Source organism: Furipterus horrens, unplaced genomic scaffold (genome assembly GCF_987537825.1).
Source record: "Furipterus horrens unplaced genomic scaffold, mFurHor1.1.pri manual_scaffold_9, whole genome shotgun sequence".
Classification (NCBI taxonomy): Eukaryota; Metazoa; Chordata; class Mammalia; order Chiroptera; family Furipteridae; genus Furipterus; species Furipterus horrens.
The window spans coordinates 51,644,090-51,665,928 of record NW_028327179.1 but is presented as its reverse complement, the minus strand read 5'-3'; the positions used below and the strand labels follow the sequence as shown (position 1 = coordinate 51,665,928).

The following is a 21,839-nucleotide window of genomic DNA, read 5'->3' as shown; positions in this document are numbered from 1 at the left end:
CTTTATACTTAAAGAAACTTGAAAAAGAACAACAAAAGCCAAAGTGAGTAGAAGGAAGAAAATAATAAAGGTCAGAGCAGAAATAAATGAAATAAAGAGTCTAAAAAAAAAGATACAAAAGATCAATGAATCCAAGAGCTGAACAAGACTAACAAACCATTAACCAGAATCATCAAGAAAAAAAGAGGACCCAAATAAATAAAATCAGAAATGAAAGAGGAGAAATAACACATCACACCAAAGAAATACAAAGGATTCTAAGAAAATATTATGAGCAACTTATGCCAACAAACTGGACAACCTGGAAGAAATGGTTAAATTCCTAGAAACATACAATCTTCCAAAACTAAATCAGGAAGAATCAGAAAGTCTGAGTAGGCACGTTGCACCTAGTGAAATTGAAGCAGTAATCAAAAAACTCCCAACAAACAAAAGCCCTAGACTGGATGGCTTCACAGGTGAATTTTACCAAACATCCTGAGAAGAACACAGAACACACACTTCTTCTCAAACTACTTCAAAAAATTCAAGAGGAGAGAAGGCTCCCAAACTCATTTTACAAGGCCAGCATTATGTTAATTCCAAAACCAGATAAAGACACTGAAAAGAAAGAAAATTGCAAGCCCATATCCCTGATGAACATATTCACTAAAATCCTGAACAAAATATTAGCGAAATGAATACAACAATGCATCAAAAAGAACATACACCATGATCAAGTGGGATTTATTCTGAGGAAAGCAAGGCTGGTACAACATTAGCAAATCAATAAATGTGATTCACCACAAAGAACAAAATGAAGGATAAAAACCACATGATATCAATAGATGCAGAAAAAGCACTTGATAAAATCCAGCCACCCATTTATGATAAAAATTTTCAGCAGCCCTTGCTTGTGTGGCTCACTGGATTAAGCACTGGCCTGCGAACCGTAAGATCACTGGTTTGATTCCCAGCCGGGGCACATGCCTGGGTTGCAGGCCAGGTCCCCAGGCAACTGATCAATGTTTCCCTTGCACATCATGTTTCCCTCCCTTCTCCTCTCTAAAAATAAATAAATAAAATCTCTGAAAAAAAACTTTCAGCAAAGTGCGATTAGAGGGAACATAACTAAACATAATAAAGGCCATATATGACAACCCACTGGAGGCATCATTCTCAAAGAGGAAAAACTATAAGCGTTCCCCTTAAGATTGAGAACAAGACAGGGATGTCCACTTTCACCTCTTACTCAACATAGTATTGGATGTCCTTGCCACAGCAGTCAGACAAAAAGAAGAAATGAAAGGCATCCAAACTGGAAAGAAAGAAGTAAAACTGTCTTTTATTTGCAGATAACATTATACTGTACATAGAGAACCCAAAAGATTCCACCAAGAAACTAAGAAACTACTTAGAACTGATAAAGGAATTCAGCAAAGTAGCAGAATACAAAGTTAATAACCAGAAATCAGTTGCATTTTTATATGCCAAAAACGAACTAACGGAAATTAAGAAATCAACCCCATTCACAATAGCTTCAAAAAGAAAAAAAAATACCTAGGAATAAACCTAACCAAGGATGTAAAAGATGTACTTGGAAAATGATAAGACACTGAAGAAAGAAATTGAAGAATATACAAATAAGTGGAAGCACATACCATGTTCATGGATAGGAATAAATAACATCATTAAAATGTCCATACTACCCAAAGCAATATAGAGTCAATGCAATTCCTATCAAGATTCCAATGATATATTTCACAGAACTAGAACAAATATTCCAAAATTTTATATGAAACCACAGAAGACCCTACATAGCAACAGTGATCCTGAGAAACAAGAACAAAGTCGGAGGAATCACGCTACCTATGTTAAACTATACTAGAAGGCCACAGTAATCAAAACAGCATGGTACTGGCATAAAAAAAGACACATAGGACCTGAATAGACATTTCTTCAAAAAGGGCATACAGGTTGTCATTAGACATCATAATCAGAGAAATGCAAACCAAAACCACAATGAGATATCATCTCACACCTGTCAGAATGGCTACCATCAATAAATCAACAAACCAGTGCCAGCGAGTGTGTGGAGAAAGGGGAACCTTTTTGCACTGTTGGTGGGAATGCAGGTTGGTGCAGCCACTGTGGAAAGCAGTACGGAGATACCTCAAAAAAATTTAAGAATGGATCTGTCTTCTGGACCAGCTATCCCACTTCTGGGACTACACCCAAAGGAACCCAAAACACTAATTTGAAATAACATAAGCACCCCTATGTTCATTGCAGCATTTTTTACAATTGCCAGGATATGGCAGCAGCCCTAGTGCCAATCAGTAGAAGAGCAGATAAAACAACTATGGGACATTTACACAATGGAATACTATTCAGACATAAAAGAAAATTCTACTCTTTGTGACAGTAAGGATAGACCTGGAAAACATTATGCTAAGTGAAATAAGCCAGTCAGAGAAAGACAAATACCATATGATTTCACTCATATGTGTAATCTTACGAACAAATGGAACTAACAAGAAAAATGGGGACAGACTCTGATGGAGAACAAGATAACAGTTGGGAGTGGGGTCAGGGGTGAAAAGATTTAGCAAAAAGGAAAAAGGACTCATGGACGTGGTCAACAGTGTGGTGAATGCTGCCCGTAAAGGGATATAAGGGGACTAAATGGTAATGGGAAAAATACAATAAAGATTAAATTAAAAATAAAATATCCTAGTCAAAATACAATCACTTATACAAATACCACCACTTGTTAAAATTCTTATATTGGAGAATTTTATATCTTTCCTACCTCCACATTCTGTCCTAATGTATTCTATCATGGTCACTACACAGTCACTCAGATAATATATGTAATAGATGTCGATCTCTCTCCTTTCTAGTTGCTGTTTTAATTCTGCTAGTTTCCTACTACCTTTTAGTATGTTTACAGTTTCCTGAAATAGGTACTAACTAGAACTGCTACTTTAAAGAACTATAGCATTCAACTCATTGGAATCACACCAACAGTATAAGATATTTTTTACATAGAAGGGACATTTTGTTCAATAGCCCTTTACATCTTTATGCAATTGAGAAACTGTAAAATTCAGGGTGGGGAAAAAGTAGGTTTACAGTTGTTCAAGTAGAAAATAATGCAGTAATTAATAAATGATATTACAAAAATAAACTGTTTCCTATACTTGTAACTGTAAACCTCCTTTAGCCCCACCCTGTACTTCTAGCTTTAGTTTTGTCTCTCCTAAACAGTAATAAAATTAGCTCAGTTATGAGCATTCAACTATTATTCCTGTATAATAAACCGAGACATTCGAGCAATGTAATTCACGACTCAATAGTTAATTAAATGCCAAGCTCTGTGATAGGTTCTACAGATACTATATAATAAAACAGATAAGGTGTTTGCACTCATGAAGCTTATATTTGAGTAAAAAGATAAAGAAACAATGAAATAAAACAAGATGATTGCAGAGAGGTTATTAAGATACTATTTTAGATAGTGTGACAAGAAAAGGCCTTACTGGAAAGTTATATTTGAGCTCAACTTAGACTATGTTAAGAAGAATAATGTTACAGGCAGAGGGGACTGCAAATACAGAGTCCCCAAGGCATGAACAAATTTAGAATGTTCAAAAGAACAAGGAAAATAATATCAATGTGGGAGTAACAGTAGGTTAATGGGAGAATACAGAATAGATTAGAAAAGTGGGGCCTTTGGGGACCCCAGAAGTTGGGATTTTATTTTAGGTGTTAAGTGAAACAAGAAGTCCCTGGAAGGTTTTCAAGTGGGAGAACTATATGATTTGGTTTATGCTTCAGAAGAATCACATTAACTTCTACACAGAGAATGAATTGTACAGCACAAAAGAAAACCACAGAGACTACTTTACTGCAGTGTCCAAACAAGAGATGGCAAAGAGCTGGACTAGAAATGGAGAAAATTGTACTGATTCTAAGTGTATTGTGGTGGGAGATACAGGACTGACGAATGAATTAGATGTGGAAGCTGAAGGAAAAGGAGAAATCAAGAATGACACCTTAAGGTTTTGGCTTACACATCTGGATAGAGATGGAGGTATTTAAAGAAAAAGATGAGCTTGGAGGGAAAAAACACCACCAGGTTTGGGGGTAGAAAGCAAAAAATGAGAAAGAGTGGCCAGTTAAGTGTGGTACCCAGAGAGCCAACAGAGTTAAAATTTTCTATTAGGAGGAAATAGTTATTTAAATAAAATTCTGAGAAAGCTATATAATTATAAAAGACTACCAATTACTTCGACAACATGGATAGGTATAGTGGTGTTGTGCAGCCTGATGTTGAGTGCAAACAACTCTTTCAGGGAGTTTGCTAATAAGAACAGAGAAATGGAATAATAAATTTAAAAAGAACAGGAGTTTTAAGATATTTGTATGAGGTGAGAATGATCTAATATAGAGAGAAACTGAAGATATAGGAGATGTGCAATAAATTCATGCAAGAGTAATGTATCAAGATCCTGAAAAGATGAGAGAGGATGAGATCCACAGGGCAACTTTAAGAGCAGGACTCTAATGAGCCGAGTGTTGTTTTTCCATCTTACAAGAGGAAAAACAATGTGAACATACAGTATTTTAGATATAGGATTGTGTCATCAGCACCTAAACTGTAGTTGGTATATAATAAGCCCTCAATAAATATTTTTAATACATGAATAGAAAATTCTTATCAAGTTGTTACAATTTTAAAGAATGTCATACCACTGAACTAGTTAGTAGTACTTGCTTAAGCTAATGAAATAAGAGAAAAGGGGTACTCTATATTAGAAACTGTACCTGCTCAGTGTTCACTTTCTCTAAAAAAGAGGTCAGCAAACTAGGATCCCTGAGCCAAACCCAACCTGCTGCCTAACTTTGTAGTAGTTTTTCTTTTTTTTTTTCTTGTAAATAAAGTTTTAATGGAACATAGTCACTCCTGCTCATTTACACACAACAAAGCTGAGTAGCTCCAACAGAAACCACATTATTCCAACTCTTACATATTTACTTTGTGGCCCTTTACAGAAAAAGTCTGCTGACCCTAGCTCTATATTTAATTTCAAATTCCAAAACAATCTGGAAAGTAAAAAAATATTTCCTAAAACAAACATGTACTTTATAGTCATATCTAAATTAAGAGGTCTGGTAATGCAGATGGTTGTTTGGGTGGAGCTCATAAGACAGAATTAGGTTAAGGATAATTTGGAAGTCATGAAGACACTGGAAATGGTGAAAGCTATAGAAGTGGCTGAAACCTCCAGGACAGTTTACAAAGTAAACTAAGTACAGACTCCTAGAAAACACAAATATTTAAGAAACAAGGGAAGAAACATTTAAAAAGGACATTAAAGAATAAAAAGAAAACCAGATGGAAAACAGTTTGGTGACTTCTCAAAATGTTAAACAGAATTACGCTACAACCCAGCAATTCCACTCCTAAATTATATACCCATAAGAATTGAAATGAAGGACTTAAACAGACACTTATATACCAGTATCTATAGTAGCATTACTTACAATAGCCAAAAGGTGGAAATATCTCGAGTCCCTCAACAGATGAACAGATAAAATGAGGTACATCACATTAATTTCTAGGAAGACAATGAATTGTAGAAGGCAAATGGAATATTATTCAGCCATAAAAAGGAACGGAATTCTGATACATGCTATACATGGATAAACCTAGAAAATATTATGCTAAATGAAATAATCCAGGTACAAATGGATAAATATTTTATGATTCCATTGTATATAAGGTATCCAGAATAGGTAAGTTTAGAGACAGACAATAAAATAGAGGCTACCAGGAATTGGTGCCTGGAGGAAATAAGAGGTTGTTTAATAAATACAAAGTTTCTGTCTGGGATTATGAAAAAGTTTGGACACAGCACTGATGGCCACACAACACTGACAGTACTCAATGCCACTGAATTTATACTTAAAAATAGTTAAAATGGTAAACTTTATGTTATTTGCATCTCACTAAATTAAAAAAGGAAACCACCAAAGCCAAAAGTATGAAGAGTCAGTAGTATCAAATCCTACTAACAGAGCAAGCAATGTAAGGCCTAAAATCTATGCATTAGCTTCAGTGTGATAGTAGCTTGGTTAACACTTTGAGTGCCATGCGTAATTTGAAATTTGGATCAACATGAGAAAAAGTTACAGCAATATATAATCTGAGGTACAAAAAAAAGAGAACATAAAATACTAATTATTACATTGTTATTTACATTTATAGCCATCCAAAAAGAGTCGCTGGAAGCAACGCTGGCACATCTCAGACTGTTGGCCTCAAAGGGTTAAAGTACTGTAAAAGCCAAATTATCTGTAGCAGGAGGAAGAATAAAAGGGAAAACAATGAAAAGATTCAAACATCTGAAAAGCCCATCTGCAAAGCCCTACAATTTAGACAAGTGCTCAACCAATTATAGGAAGGAGAGGCACAGATAATACTAACAGAAAGTCAAGATTTAATCTAAATGAGTCACTCCCAAGCCCTACCTCTGACCCCTAGGGTGATGCTGGAGGCCTGGAGAAGATAAAATGCTGTTGCTAAGATTTGGTAAGTAAAGCAGGTAGAATAAAGATGTGGTAGGACTGGTTTGTATCTGGCCCCAAGGGAGTGTCAGGATATCATTTCCCTTCCTCAGACTAGAAGTAGATTTGTTCTAGCCTAGAACTGGTGGTAGTAGATCTGTTCCTGCTGAGTCTAGATAGGTATAGTGTGGACAGCAGTTCCTACACCCCTGGAAAATGATATCATGAAGCTAGGAGTGGAAAATCAGCTGATTTCCTGCTTGCTGTGGGACCAAGTGCAGTAGGACAGGAACTGGTTCAGGAAAACAGAATCGATGCTGCTCCAAAGTGATGTTCAGGCACTGTCCTTTAAGATATGTTAAAGATCACATCATCTAACCTCTAGTTTTACAGACAAGAAGATGACTAAGTGTCTCAAACTCTAGATTCAAGCCCTAACTCTTGTCACTAACTCACTGTGTATCCTTGGGACATGCCATATAAATCCTCTGAGTCTCAGTTTCCACATCTGTTAAATGAACTCAATTCTAAGTCACATGATGTTATAATAGCAAAGAAAATACTAAAGCCCAGATCTCTTAAGTTGCTCTAGTATTTTTCCCACCAAACTGCAATTGTCCCCACTATTCCTGTGAAATTTACTGTTTAGGCCTGTGGATTAGTGACTCAATAAGGTAAATACCTTTACCTCATTTCTGTATTATAAAATGGTAGTATATGTGGCTTTATTAGAAGTTATACAAAGCCTCTGAGTTCTGGTAATCCTGAATATATGCCACTTTAATTTTCATTACTTCACAAACATAACAAATATGGAGAACACTGTAGTCATTAAAATTATTTATTTACATAATATTTCCATTCTTAAAAACAAAAACAGGCTATTTTCAGATGTGTTTCAGTTTTAAATTATTGTCAAAAACTTAGAAGGCAGAACAATTACCATTCTTTTACAGTAACCTACCTATTGCCACATTTCTCTGGGACCACTTTACCAATTTTAAATTTTATTTTTTATACAAAAATATCCTTATTCTTTGAAAAGCCATCAGAAATTATCATCCAAGCTGTATTATACATAGTTAATGCAGCCATTTAAGTGAACTGAACTTAAGATCTAAGGAGAAAAGTGCTAATCATTAAATTGAGAGGCATTAAGAGGAAAAAGTTTATAAATTTAATAAGCTCTGATTCCTCAGAAATTGAACTTTTATGATTTCCTTCTTCCCCATCAAAAACTTAATTTATTCCCTGTATAAACCTTTGAAATATAGTTTGATTTTGATTAAAAGTTTAGACCAGTGTTTTAGGTGAAATCCCTAATTTTACTTTCAATTTTAAAACATTCAATAACACACACCTGGGTATCAGTAATAACATATGGATAAAGTGGCTCCCTATAGTAATGTGAGTTCTTCACATGGTCCTTCAGATTTGTGATCAAAACTTTCCATTTCTTTCATCCTTGTTATATACCTATTAGTTTTTAAATACATCATATTAAAATTATAGACATTACAAGCATACAAGAAATTTTTTTAAATGGAGACCATGTTTAACAATTGTCTTCAGTTTATCACATGTGGCATTTTACTTCACTTACCTAACTCATCTTTAACAAAAACCTGGCTCTTCTGACCTATGTGGCAGCATGGATCTAGAGCTAAGCAACCCTGGGTTCAAACTTAACTCTATTTTTTATTAATTACGTGGTCTTAGGGAAATCTGTTAATTTCCTTCAGCTGTATTTCTTTTGTAAAATGGGAATAATACCTGCCTGATTTTTTGCTGGGAATATTAAGAGGTATTATATATACACTGTTATAGACAATTGTATGGATATAATGAACTCTGTATTCAGTATCACAAGTGAAAAAAATTAGTATGAAACAAATGAGAAATTCGGCATCATTCTAAGAATAGTTCTAAACAATGCTATGACATTACTTTAAACTTCTGAATATTAAAACAAAACCACATTTAAGTGAAAGGACTTCCTAATTAGCATAAGCAAAACACTACATTAAGAGCAGTAGAAAGTATTAGTTTCTTGATAGTGGATTAAGTGTAAAGAAATCATAAGCAAAATTTTAAGTATTAGTGAAAATGAACAAATAAAAAGCTACTGAAAACATTTTATTGTATACAAAATATTTTAGTAATTTCAGTTATATAAATTCAGGCTAAAAGTACCCAACCACTTCAACAATGCAATAAATTCTGTCAGCAGGTGGCTCTAGTGACACTGAAATCCATATCAAACACTATAGGCAAAATATAGGTGGTAAAAATGAACTGAATCTCAGAAATTTGGAGTCAAAAAGAATCATTAATACTTCAATCCAAGTTCTCTTTTTCAAATAGATACACCAAAGTTCACAATAATTAAATGGATTTTTAAAGGGCTTATTGGTATATTAGTGGCAGACATAACGCGGAACTCAGATCTCTTTCTTAGTACTTTCAGTTAACAAATAAGCTTTTACTACATTGCCAGGCACAGTACTAGGAGCCCTCCCTGCAAAATAGTTCATCTCTAACTTACACATGTCACACTTACTAATTTGTCCACTTCATCTTAAAATACACTTACTTATATAAAAGCTGATTACAATGATTTCTAATGAGACCAAGGAATATTTGGTAGGAACAATATTAAAAGGAACACAATATTTGCAATCATGCTCCCAGTCTCTGAGAGGGAAAAGTAATTTGGCTTTTCTTTTATAAAAAGGCAGGAAAGAAAAAAATGTAACATTCCCCATTTATACCTCTTCCTACTTTCCAGACCCAGAAGGGTTTCTTTCTTTTCTTTCTTTCTTTCTTTCTTTCTTTCTGCTTATTTAACCAATTTAGAAATTCAGATGGTTGGAATGCCAGAAGTAGAAGAGGTAAAAAAAATAGAAGAGGATAAAAAACATATAATTTTCATGAACAGCTGAACCCTGGCTCAACTTTCCTATCTATCTAGTGATAAAAAAAAAAGTCTAGGTTTTCTTTTACAATCCTTATCTTGAGCAAAGACCTGAAAATATCATTGTTTTATGCAGTCATTTGTTATGTTGAATTTATCACATCTAAAATTGAAACTAGTACTTTCATAAACTATATATCAAAACGAAGTAGTTACATTATATAAATCATTCTTTGTGACATTAGTATAATAAAGTCATGATTGATAAAAAAGGGCCTAAAATCAACATATCATTAAATTTTGCCTCTGCCATTTATCTGCTCTGTGACTTCAGTTTCCTCACCTATGAATTGAGAACATCTACCTCACAGCTATATCTTTATCTTTCTTATTCAGAAAGAGGTAGACTGTTACGATCTCACTTTTACAACTTTCATAACTAGCCTAGGCTTCACTGTTCTTTTCTCCTCAGAGGCCTACCTCTTTATTACCCAACCTACAGCTTCTCTATTCAGTACAATAAGCCAGTCACTACACATTTATGCTACTGAGCACTTGAAATGTGGCCAATTCAAATTAAAAGATGCTGGAAGTATAAAATACATACCAGATTTTAAACACTTAGTGTGAAAAATAAAACACAAAATATCTCATTAATATTTTTATACTGATTAGATGTTAAAATGATAATATTCTGGATATATTGTTAAATAAAATATTTAACAACATTATTTTTACCTTTTTAATATGGTTACTAGAAAATTTTAAAGTACAGATATAATTCACATATTTCTACTGGACAGTTCTGATCTGAAGTTCTGACTTCCCATTTAATTATAATTTCCCTAAGGGTAAGGATAAGTTTACACTTCACCTTTGTAACCCAAACCTCCAGAATACCATTCTCCACACAGTTGATGCTTAAAAATGATCCAAAATATGCTTTTTCTTGGATTGTTGGTATTATCCTATGAAAGTATTCTAGAAAAAAGAAGTCCACTTCTAGTATTAATCTACCATTTATGGACATGCAGTTAATTAAAAAACTTCAAACATATAGTTTTCCATATATTACAGTTATGATCATTTTGCTTATCAAGCTTAAAAAATATATTTACTTAGTTCAGTTTTCCCTTTAAATATATCCTTCCCCCTTCACATTTTCAACTGTACCAAGGATTACACCAAGCACTAGTAAGAAAGCCAGTCAGTGATTATGTTAACCTGTATGTTGTTTTGGTATTTTTCAAATCTCAGGACAAACAAAATGCAGACAAAGTTTCCTGCTGAGATCTAAGAGTGGCTAGTATGCAGTTTTTTAGGGTATTCCTTAGAGTCTCTACTACAGCCACTGGCTTCAACTCCATTTCTATTCACCAAGGTCTAGGTTTTGGTTTGTTAAACCTATGTATAGTAAAACTTTACTTTTAAATAAAATATCTTCTGTTAAATTTAACTACGGAAATGTTTACAACTGCTTAAGAAAAAACTTAGCCTAGTAAAACAAAATTTTAACTTCTTATTAAAGCAGATATCCCTAAATCATAATCTATCAATATTTACTAATCAGTTTATCCTAAAGTATTTTAAAACTTTTTTATTTTTAGTCCAAGTATTCAGGAAGAGCCAATTCTTGACAAGATAATGAAAAAAAAGGAGTAAAATACAAGCTCCCTAACTCTAAAGGAAAAGCAAAAAACCCCAAGATTTTAAAAGCTTAGTGATGAGCGGAAAATAAATATGTAACAAAGAATAAATTTAACTTGGTGAGAATAATGACTTTTATTTTAGAGACACAATAATCCAAGAGCAAATGTTACTGAATATGGATATACTAAAACAGAATTTAACAAATCCACTCTTCACTGATCCTGAACTAGACCTTTAATTTCCTATCTATAAAATGCTACAGATAGACCAGGTGGACTCTTAAGTAATCAAAAAGTTCTCCTTTATAGCCTTAGGAGAGAGTATAAATTCGGTCCAGTACACTAATTCATTCAATAAATAATAACTGAGTACCTCTTAAATTTTAAATTAGTTTCATTAGTGATACACTGTATATTAGCAGTAAAATCTTTTTTTTCTTTTCTTTTTTAACTAACAGCCCTGGCCACTGTGGCTCAGTTGGCTGGAGCATTGCCCATGCACAAAAAGGTCACAGGTTCAATTCCCAGTCAGGGCACATACTTAAGCTGTGGATTTAGTCCCCAGTCAGGGGACATATGGGTCCCATTTCTCTCTCACATCGATGTCTCTCCCTTTCTCTCTCTCTTCCTCTCTCTCTTAAAAAATCAATAAACGTATCCTTGGGTGAGGATGTTAAAAAAAAAACTAACAAACATATAATTAATAACAATATATAGTCACAAGGGCACAAAATACAATTTTCTCTTTTTAAAAAACATTTTATTTTGACATAATTATGTAGCTTCACAGGAGGTTAACAAAGAAATGTACAGGGAAGTCCCATGCACCTGTCCTCCAGGAACCTGCATCTTACACAACTATAGCATCTTTTGATTATGTATTTAAAATTGAAAGAAAGAAACATATTAATTATATCAAAAGTTCTTATAAAAACAGCCCCAGCCAGGTGGCTCAGTTTGTTGGCACATCATCCCATACACCAAAAGGTGGCAGGTTCAATTCCCAGTCAGGACACATATGTAGGTTGCAGTTTCCATCCCTGGTTGGAGTATGTCCGGGAAGCAATCAATCAATGTTTTCCTCCACCCCCCACCCCTTCCTTTCTCTCTAATTCTCAGCGAGAATTAAAAAAACAAACAAACAAAAACCTGTTATGAAAACAGCTCCAAAAGCTTTGTTTTTGTCAAAAGGGGAAAAAATGTGATTTAAACTTTTTCTTTCAAGCTCCTAGGATTTAAGTTTCTTTTTTCCAGCTTCTAGGTTTTATATTTAAAAAGCAAATTTAAAATTTTGAAAATTAAACCAAAAAAAGTCTGATGGTTGTCCCAGAGTAAAAATTGGCACCAGCTATACTTTCTGTGTCCACTGAGCGGGAAAACCATGCCCAAGTGACATATACCTGTATGTAGAATAGGGGGGAAAAATTGCCTAAAACAAAATACTTCTTCAAAGATAGTCATTCTGTAAATACCTACGAAAATGATAATTTTTCTGTAATAAAGATGTCCATATTTATACCAGAAAAGATTTGGCTCTATAATATAAATTATACTTATATTCCATAAATACTTTATAAATGTATTTAATAAAGAAAATAGGCAGGAAGCTATTCTCCCTACACTGCTCTTTCAATGTATTCATTCTAACTGTGTAATTATGTGGTTTTCATAATTTCATTATGAATTGCCTTATAGTAGCCATATCAGACATTCAAACAAGGCACAGGTGTATCTCACATTGTATACTAGACAAATTCCTATCTACTATATAAATAACATTTCTTAAATTATATTTTGTATTAACTGCTTGAAAGGCTAATTTAAAAATATACTAAGTATTTTTAAGATGCAAAGAATCTTTGATTATTACCAATAAATGCCTATAACTATAATCAGAAACCAATTTGCATCTATAAGATGCTTTACATTAAGAAAATCTAGTACTTCAGACTTGGAACTCCTTGCCTCTCAAGCCCTGCTTATCCAGATTCTTTCCTTTCTTAGTAGTGTCCCTATTTGGGCAACATCAACTCTCACAAGAGTGCTTTCTTTGGAAATTATTATTTTACCATAAAAATAACTCATACATAATACAAAAAACACAATGGCTCTTAAAAACTACATTACAATCATACAGTTAAATGAACTGTATATATATTTTAAGATTATTAGAAAGCATCTCTGTCTTTCCCAATGGCAAAAGAAGCAGTGGTGGTAAAAATACTTCTACACCACTTGAAATGCCAGCAAAAGAACAGTAAGAATTTTCATCCTTCCCATAAACCAGTTCTAGCAGCCCTAAAATAAATTTCCTTTTCTAAAAAACTTAAATTCCATTAAGTTCAACTTTCTGGTCAATAAGAGTTCCATTAAAGCAACTATATACTGACTGAATCAGAGAATATATGCATCTTTCTTTCCATGCTTCAATTCCCAACACTGTCACTTGAATCCCTTGCAATTACTGAAAGCAAATAATGATTCAATCTTCACAGCAATAACTTAGCATTAAAGTGGCTGGTCATTCAAAAACAAAATAAAACAAAATCTATCCACACAACTGCCTAGACCAAACAGTATGGAGGCAAAGTAAGAACCTTTCACTAAATCCATCAGAAATGGCTCCCATAAAAGCAAAAATCAAAATCATCATTCAGCAGGAAACACCCCCTTTTTCTTATTTAAAAATGGCTTGAGCCCTGGCTGGATGGCTCAGTTGGTTGGAATGTCATCCTGTACAGCAAAAGGTTGTAGGTTCAATTGCCAGCCAGGGGCCATACCTAGGTTGTGGGTTAGATTCCCAGTCAGGATGAGTACTGGCTGCAACTAATTATTTCTCTCTCACATCAATATTTCTCTTTCTCTCTCAACCTATATCTCCCTCTCTAAAATCAATAAACACATTCTCAGGTGAGAACTAACAAACAAAAATAAAAATAAAAAAAGATAAATGGTTTGAGTTTTGTTCTTCAACTCAGTTGGTTACAGCATTGTTCCTGATACACCAAGGTTCTGAGTTCAATCTCTAGTCAGAGTACATACAAGAGTCAACCAATGAATGCATAAATAAGTGGAACGAATCGGTGTTTCTCTCTCTCTCTCGCTCCAAAAATCAATAAATTTTAAAGAATTTAAAAAAGATACATCATTTTGACTCAAAAATTATTTATAAAAATAATTTTAGTTAAAGGGATTTTTGCCTTCGATCTCTGCTATTTTACTTTAGCCAAGAGTGTAAAATTAGAAAAATGTAAATGCAAATCAAGCACTGCTTGGTTGTGCTAAAATACTTGCATGAAATATTTTGCCTTTCCCTATCCAAAAATACCTTTGAATACTTACTCTGAGCCTGCAGCCATTTCCAAGTATGACGTTTCTGCTGTATCGACCCCCAATGGGATCACTATGCTCATGACGTTCGCCTCTGATAAATTCGATTACTATGGAGTCCTATGCATTGGTATCCAAAACACTGGGGCATGCCAGCCACAGTGCTCATTGCAAACATCTAAGTGCATCCACAAACCCTGTTTAAAAAAAAAAAAAAAAAAAGAGAACAAAAAGTTAAAAAAAATAATCTTCCTTTTCCTAGCAACAGTCACACTAGAACAATTAACAGTAAGTAAAACACATGAGGAAAGCATTCGCTATTAAAATATTGCTAAACATTAGAATTTGCTTAGGAAATCTCCATTTTATGTATTTTTCTGGAATTACACTATGTGACTGTGATAAAAAAATGCTTGATTCATAATCTTCCCTGGGAAATGAATTTAGAATGCCAAAAGGAGGATCACTATTTATATTGCTTAGTGAAGAACTAATACTGTATTATTCATTTTTAAAAATAAAATGTAATTTCTTATAGCACTAGAATCCAAAAACAAGTCTTCTTGATTCAGTGTGATCTAGAAATAAACAAGTATTGAGTATCTTCTATGAACTAAGGACCATACTAAGCTTTTACATGGGTAATCTATTTAATCCCCACAACTCTGAGATATAGATCTCTACTTTGCCACTGAGGAACACAACAGCAAAAAAGGTTAAAATAACTTAACCAACGCTTCTCAGTTTAAGAGAGAAAACAAGGATTAGAACCAATTCCACTCTATTGTTTATATATGTAGAAAAGGAAAGCTGTTTTATTTGTAATAAAATCAATTGTTTTACAGTGGTTGATATTTTCCATACTATAGGAACACATATACATTGAGGGGGTTCTCTATTGTGAGAAACGCTCACAATAAAAACACCGGGACATGTGGCTCAGTGGATTGAGCGTCGGCCTGCGAGCCAAGTGTCGCTGGTTCGATTCCCAGTCAGGGTACATGACTAGGTTGCACGCTAGGTCCCCAGTTGGGGGCACAAGTGAGAGGCAACCACGCAGTTATGTCTCTCTCCCTCTCTTTCTCCTTTCCCCTCTCTCTAAAAATAAACAAAGAAACAAATAAATAAATAATTTAAAAAACAAAACACCAGGACACAGGACTTTAGCAGAACCAAGACAGTTGTTTATTCACAGATCTGCAGCTCCAGGTGCAGCCAAAAGCCAAATCAAAGGTGTGCACCAACAATCGGAGCAGGCTGCTTTTAGTCTAACTCAAGTAAAAAACTTCCTTTCCCCTCCCCCTCCCTCTCCAGTTTTCCATGCTGGATACTCCAGAGTTATAATCGAACACGATAGTTAAATTAACTGGGGGTAGTAATTAACTAAGGGTGATCTGGTTATAGGTTTGTCTCCAGTTCTCCTTTGAAATTTTCCTAACTTGTTTGCTGGGCTGTCTAGCTACATTTTCCCATTTCCCTGTGTTTGGTGATGAATATCTTTCCCCTTTGATCTCAGAGGCAGGCATTTGTGCTGAGCTGCAGAATGTCCCTTCCTGACTTGTAAGTGTGCTAATACTGTGAACTCTGGCTCAGAGATCCCCTAATTCAAGATTATTTATCTTTCGCTGCTAATTATTTTCTACTGCAAAAATCTCAACTTCAACATCAATTTTTAAAATCTAAATTCACTATATAGCACTTGCTATATGTACTATTTGCGAAATATCTATTCAAAATCTTTTCAGCAATAATATAGCACAACTCAGGAACAGAAAAGATCAAGATAATCCTATAAACATGAAAAGAGCAACAGTCAAAACTGTCCCTGTCATGTTACCCCTGAAATACTGAAAAGCAATTTCTTCAAACAGTAATTCTTGAGTTTATCTTTAATTTTTACAAGTAAGTTTGAGAATATCTACTCAGGTTAATTCCTGTTTCAAAGATGATGCAGACTGAGAGCTCATACTTTATGGGGGAAAATGCCAAAAGAGGAAAATAAGGTGGTAATGGTGGTTTGAATTCCCCAAGAACACTAGTCTTTATTTTTAAACCATATGACTGAGGGAGAGCTACTAGATTACAAGTTATTATTATAAAAATATACAATAATAGGCAATTGCACCTAAAAGTTTAAAACAAGAGCACTGAACCTCCCCTAGGCCTCAGGTTCCTAATTTATAAAATGGGGGTTTATCCTCTTAGTGTTTCTGTGAAGAAAAGGAAATAATAAATGCAAAGCACTTCATACACTGTATTACATATATTTAGCAATCAGTAAGTGGTAGTCACATAAGAAGAGTTATATCATCTCACACACACACGTGCGCGCACGCGCAAAGAAACTCTGGTTCTCATTTAAAGAGACTCTTCTAATAGTTTTTGAAAATAAAGTAATTATGGTTCTCTACGTGCCATGTTTTTATGGCTTGTGCCATCAAATTTAAGTTGTCCTCTAAAAACAAAGCAGGAGGAAAAAAAAGTTGTCCCATGTTCTTTTCTGCATCTGTTACCATATTAGAGTTACTTCATAAAAGCCATATATATTAACCTGCACAAAGCTAAAAAATCTCTAAATGGCATAATGCAAGCAATATACAAAACTGTTGTTTCTTCTATTCAAATGTTAAATAATTCTGGTATTTTTCTAAAATGCTGAAGGCTTGGACCTAACAACAGATAACAATGATAATTTTTTAAACTATTTTTTCTACCTTTTGGTAGCACCTAGTTGATAGATATCTTTCGCTTATCTTATGTTAAATTCATTGGAAATCTTATATTATAGGTATATGTTGTTAAATATTTAGTTGTGCTTTTTTTTTTTAAGAAACAGGCAGAAACAGGAAAACAAAAATCAAATCATTACATATTTATTCTTTCATGTAATTGAGTAATATTTCCAAACTAAAAGAATCTTAAGTATGTCCTTAGCAGCACACCCTATTTTTATATATTCAATAAATATACAATCCTCAATAAACACTACAATTGAGCTGTTTTTAAATAGCATTGAAGAGTTTGCCATAAGCCTATTTCAGACAATGGCTTATATTTGTGTGATTACTGCCTGTCTCTCAAACCCTGCACAGTGCCTGGAACATAATAGGTACTCTACAAATGATTGGTGAATGAATTACAGCACCAGAATAAAACTGTAGCTCTGGCCTCATTATCAAATGAGTTATCAACCTAAACAATTAAGTGCTATAAATACAACTACATGATACCTCTCCAGAAAAGCATCCCTCCAAAAAACACAGCTCATCCCCAGATTAAAAACATATCACCATATGAGAAACAGAATCACAGGCTCCAAGTTTGATTAAATAGGGAAGAACACACAAGAAGTTCAGAAGACAAGAAGTCATGTCTGTTGAGAACATAAACTGGCAAATAACTTCACTATACTCATTAATATCAAAAACTCTATAGCCAGAAAACTCAAACTATTTGAAGACCCAGTTGACAGTTAATAAAATCAAATTCATTAGAATTAAATACTGTGCCTTAAAAAACATAAAGAAAAGAAAAACCAATGCAGTAAGCAGAAAAGATGTGAGTTATAACAAGGTAAAACTGGAGGAAAAACAATTCAATACAATCCAAACAACTGGCACAAAGTTTTCACACCTTACATATGAATAAAAATATAAAACAAACAAAAACAAAACCTGGTTATCCAACTGGCAAGTAAAATATATATAGAAGACATTGAGAATAAATTGGAGCCATTAAAAAATAATATAAAAGCAAATACCATGAGATGTCTGGTAAATCTGAGGTCCAAGAAAGAATAAATGTCTTCACAAAACCTGCTATCCAGAATAGACCTAGAAACCAAGTGAACATAGGAGTATTGAGCTGTTTTAAATGGCATAAAATTATAGGTACTTTCATCTAACATGGCCCCTAAAACCAAAGGGACTCACACAGACAGCAGCTAATTCTTAAAAAGATAAATATATTCTTTACTTTTTTATACATACAAATGCAAATACAAGTAAAGGCAACAATTAAAGCTAGAAACCAAATCAAACTCAAACTGGAAAATATAATATTAAAAATAGGTTTAGCAAAGCAATGGCGATGATACCAAAACAAACAAAACCCTAAATTAGGAAAGACAAGATAAAAGTCAAGGAAAGCCATTAAACTAGAAAATGCTCTATCAGCCACAGCAGGGGAGCTCAGTTGGTTGGAGTGTTGGGCTGTACACCAAAAGGTTGCAGGTTCAATTCCCAGTCAGGGCACATACCTAGGGTGTGGGTTTTATCCCCAGTAAGGGTGCTTACAAGAGGCAACAGATAATCATTTCTCACACCGATGTCTATCACTCTCTCTCAAAAAAAAAAAAAAAAAAAAAAAAAGTCAATAAACATATCCTCAGGTGAGGATTAAAAAAAAAATAAAAACTATCAGAAAAACTGGAAGACTACAGCTGATTTTAAGACCATGTTAAAAAACTCAGATAACAAAAAATCATCACTGAAAAGATGAATATAATACCCAAAGGCAGACAGGATGGAAATGAGGGCTTTTTTCTCCAAAAATTAAAAATATAAGTGCCCAATCTAAAATAATCTCTTTGAGTAAAGGGTCTTTCTGTCCCTGATAAGCACCTTACACAGAGCTCAATAAATATTTAAAATTAAATCAATGTTTATATTTGGACATGTATCACTGAGAATAAATGGGTTAATTTTGGACTGAACTACTAATAGAAATGAAATTAAAAAACTTGAAAAAAAAATTGTAAGGGACCACAAACCAGAGACTCCATTACAAATCAGAAATTAAACTACCCTCATTATTCATTAATATTTTTTTTTATTTAGCTCTGGCTGGTGTGGCTCAGTGAATTGAGTGCTGGCCATGAACCAAAAAGTCACTGGTTCGATTTTCAGTCAGGGCACATGCCTGAGTTGCAAGCCAGGTCCCCATGTTTCTCTCCCTCTCTTCTCCTCTAAAAAAATAAACTCTTCTTTAAAAATGATTTTTTATGTATAGCAGCTAAGGTATAATAAAAATACTCGCTGATCAGGATCTATTACCGAGTTACTATGAAACTTTGGGCAAGTCATTTCACTATTCTGGACTTCAACGTAAATGGTGGTAGGTTAGGTTGATAATCTTACAGTTAAATCTTAGTCAAAGTACAGACTATTCCTGATAACCAAAACAAAGGAATATCAGATTCAAAAAAGCTAAAAAAGATTGACAATGGAATGAATTATGTATTTTTCCAATTGGGTTAGTATTATCATCAGACAGTGCTCTACGAGCACTTACCTAATTGATATTCAAACCTTCCCAACTGAGGTTATAACAGTTATAACAGATACTGAGTGCTTACGATGCTTAATCCTTACCAAGAGCCTATGTTATATGTTTATTAGCCCCATTTTACATATAAGGCAGAGAGGTTAATCTTGCCCAAAGTTCTAAAGTTAATAAATAGTAGAATTAGGATTTGACCCCTAGCAGTCTGACTCCAGAACCAACATTAGTTTGCCTGAAATTAAAATTTGCCAGATGACTGGTAAAATAAGCTAGAATTTACAGCTGGGGGGAAAAACTGACAACTGCCTCTCTCAAAAAGAGGAGAAATCAAATAAATACATAAATGTCTCACTCTAGAACATCTGGCACACTAAATGAAAGAACATAATTAAAATCCACCTTGTTCCTCCTCAAAACCTGATCTACTTATAAACTTAAATACACTCCACAACAATGCATTAAAACACTACAAAAGTAAAGATGCATGGATTTAAAGTCTAAAAGTTGTGTTTAAAATATTTCAGCACATAATAGCAAGGATAAAGATGTTCAAATTCCCTATCATTGTCAGAAACACATACCTCACTAGTGGACTGAAAACAATCCATAAATTAAGGGAACCATGCTCCAAATTTGAGATTACTAATGTATATATATTTAAGTATATTCAATTACTTCTAAACAGAACTATTTGTTAAGCAAAGATCCCCCAACTAACCAGTTAAATTTTAACTTGAAAAAAATTTTTAACTTGAGTCTTCCTTAAATAACAATTTGGCTCCTAGAAACAAAGAATTTCACCAATTCAACATATACTAATATTTTCGTAGCAAATAAAATCTCTAGAAAATCTGTCTTTTTGTAGTCAGGGTTACTGCTGGTGGGCCTGGGGCGTTGGTGGAAGGTGGAAGAGGGCATAAGGGGATAAATAATGATGGATGGAGACTTGACGTTGGGTGGTAAACACACAATATAGTGTATAGATTGAAAGGTTGTAGAATTGTGCACCTGAAGCCTCTATAAATTTGTTAACCAGTGTCACCCCAATAAATTCAATTAAAAAAAGAAAAACAAAAACCTATATATAAAAGTAAATGTTCAAAAAGCACATTTCTTGTACTATTAAGAGTTTCACAATCATGCTTAGTACAATTCCACCCAACTGTAAATACTTAAACTCAATAGTAAAGAAGCGACCATTCAGCTTTCAAAACCTGTCACTTATCAATAATGGTTACTTATTCTCTTGAAGCCTTAGTTCCTCATTTGTAATTAGGAATAACCACAGAAAATTATATATCTGAATTGTTTCAAGGACTGTGTATGGCACTTAGTTAAGTGTTATCTATGATAACCAGGTAAAATTTCTGAGAATTATATATTTAGGTAAAATCATTAAAAGATGAGTATTGGAGAACAACTCTCATTCATTATACTTGCAAAATTCATGTGAACTATTAAATTCTGATCTATTCCAGAGTCCATTTTTGTCAGTAAAGGAGAAAGGATGTTTCTGTTTTGGACTGCAAATTCAGAGAATGTGATAGGAGTTTCACTTAAAAAGTCAACACAAATCTCTCTTTTTAAAAAAAAAAAAATCCTCACCCAAGGATATGTTTATTGATTTTACAGAGAGAGGAAGGGAGGAAGGAAGGGGTGGGGGAGAGAGAGAAAAGCACTGATCGGTTGCCTCCAGTTATGTGCCCTGAACCCAAATCTAGGTATGTACCCTGACTGGGAAATGAACCCACCACCTTTTGGTGTAGGAGACAACACTCCAACTAACTGAACCACCCAGCCAGGGACACAGACAAAGCTCTTTATTACAAACTCCAAACACACTATCTAACCACTATTCTGTACACCTGAAACTAATACAAAACATTGGTTTTTTTCCTCTAAGATAGCTCCACTAGCACTTAGTTGTCTTTAACTTCATTCCAAACAATTCTGTTAGATTGTATTGTGACAGCTCTCATGTCAGTGTACACTAAAAAAAATTATCAAAATTGATGAATTTTTGTGTAGCCATTTTATATTAAAGATGAAGAAAATAAGCAACATTTTCAGCATACTATGCGTTATTTTTTCAAGAAAAATAAAACACAACT

The 21,839-nt window shown here is 33.9% G+C and overlaps 1 protein-coding gene across 4 annotated transcripts in view; it reads right to left on the bottom strand.

The window, feature by feature from the left end:
- KMT2E (lysine methyltransferase 2E (inactive)) overlaps window positions 1-21,839 on the bottom strand; it is a 99,985-nt gene that overhangs the window by 60,337 nt on the left and 17,809 nt on the right. For 3 of the 4 annotated variants that reach the window (XM_090287316.1, XM_090287318.1, XM_090287319.1), the window contains exons 2-3: window positions 18,206-18,278; window positions 14,458-14,642 (exon numbers count right to left, since the gene is read on the bottom strand). In XM_090287316.1, coding sequence (XP_090143442.1) covers window positions 14,458-14,528 — 71 coding nt within the window. In that variant the 5' untranslated portion in view covers window positions 14,529-14,642; window positions 18,206-18,278. The remainder of the gene's footprint in view (window positions 1-14,457; window positions 14,643-18,205; window positions 18,279-21,839) is intronic. The other variant, XM_090287317.1, reaches the window with a different exon arrangement.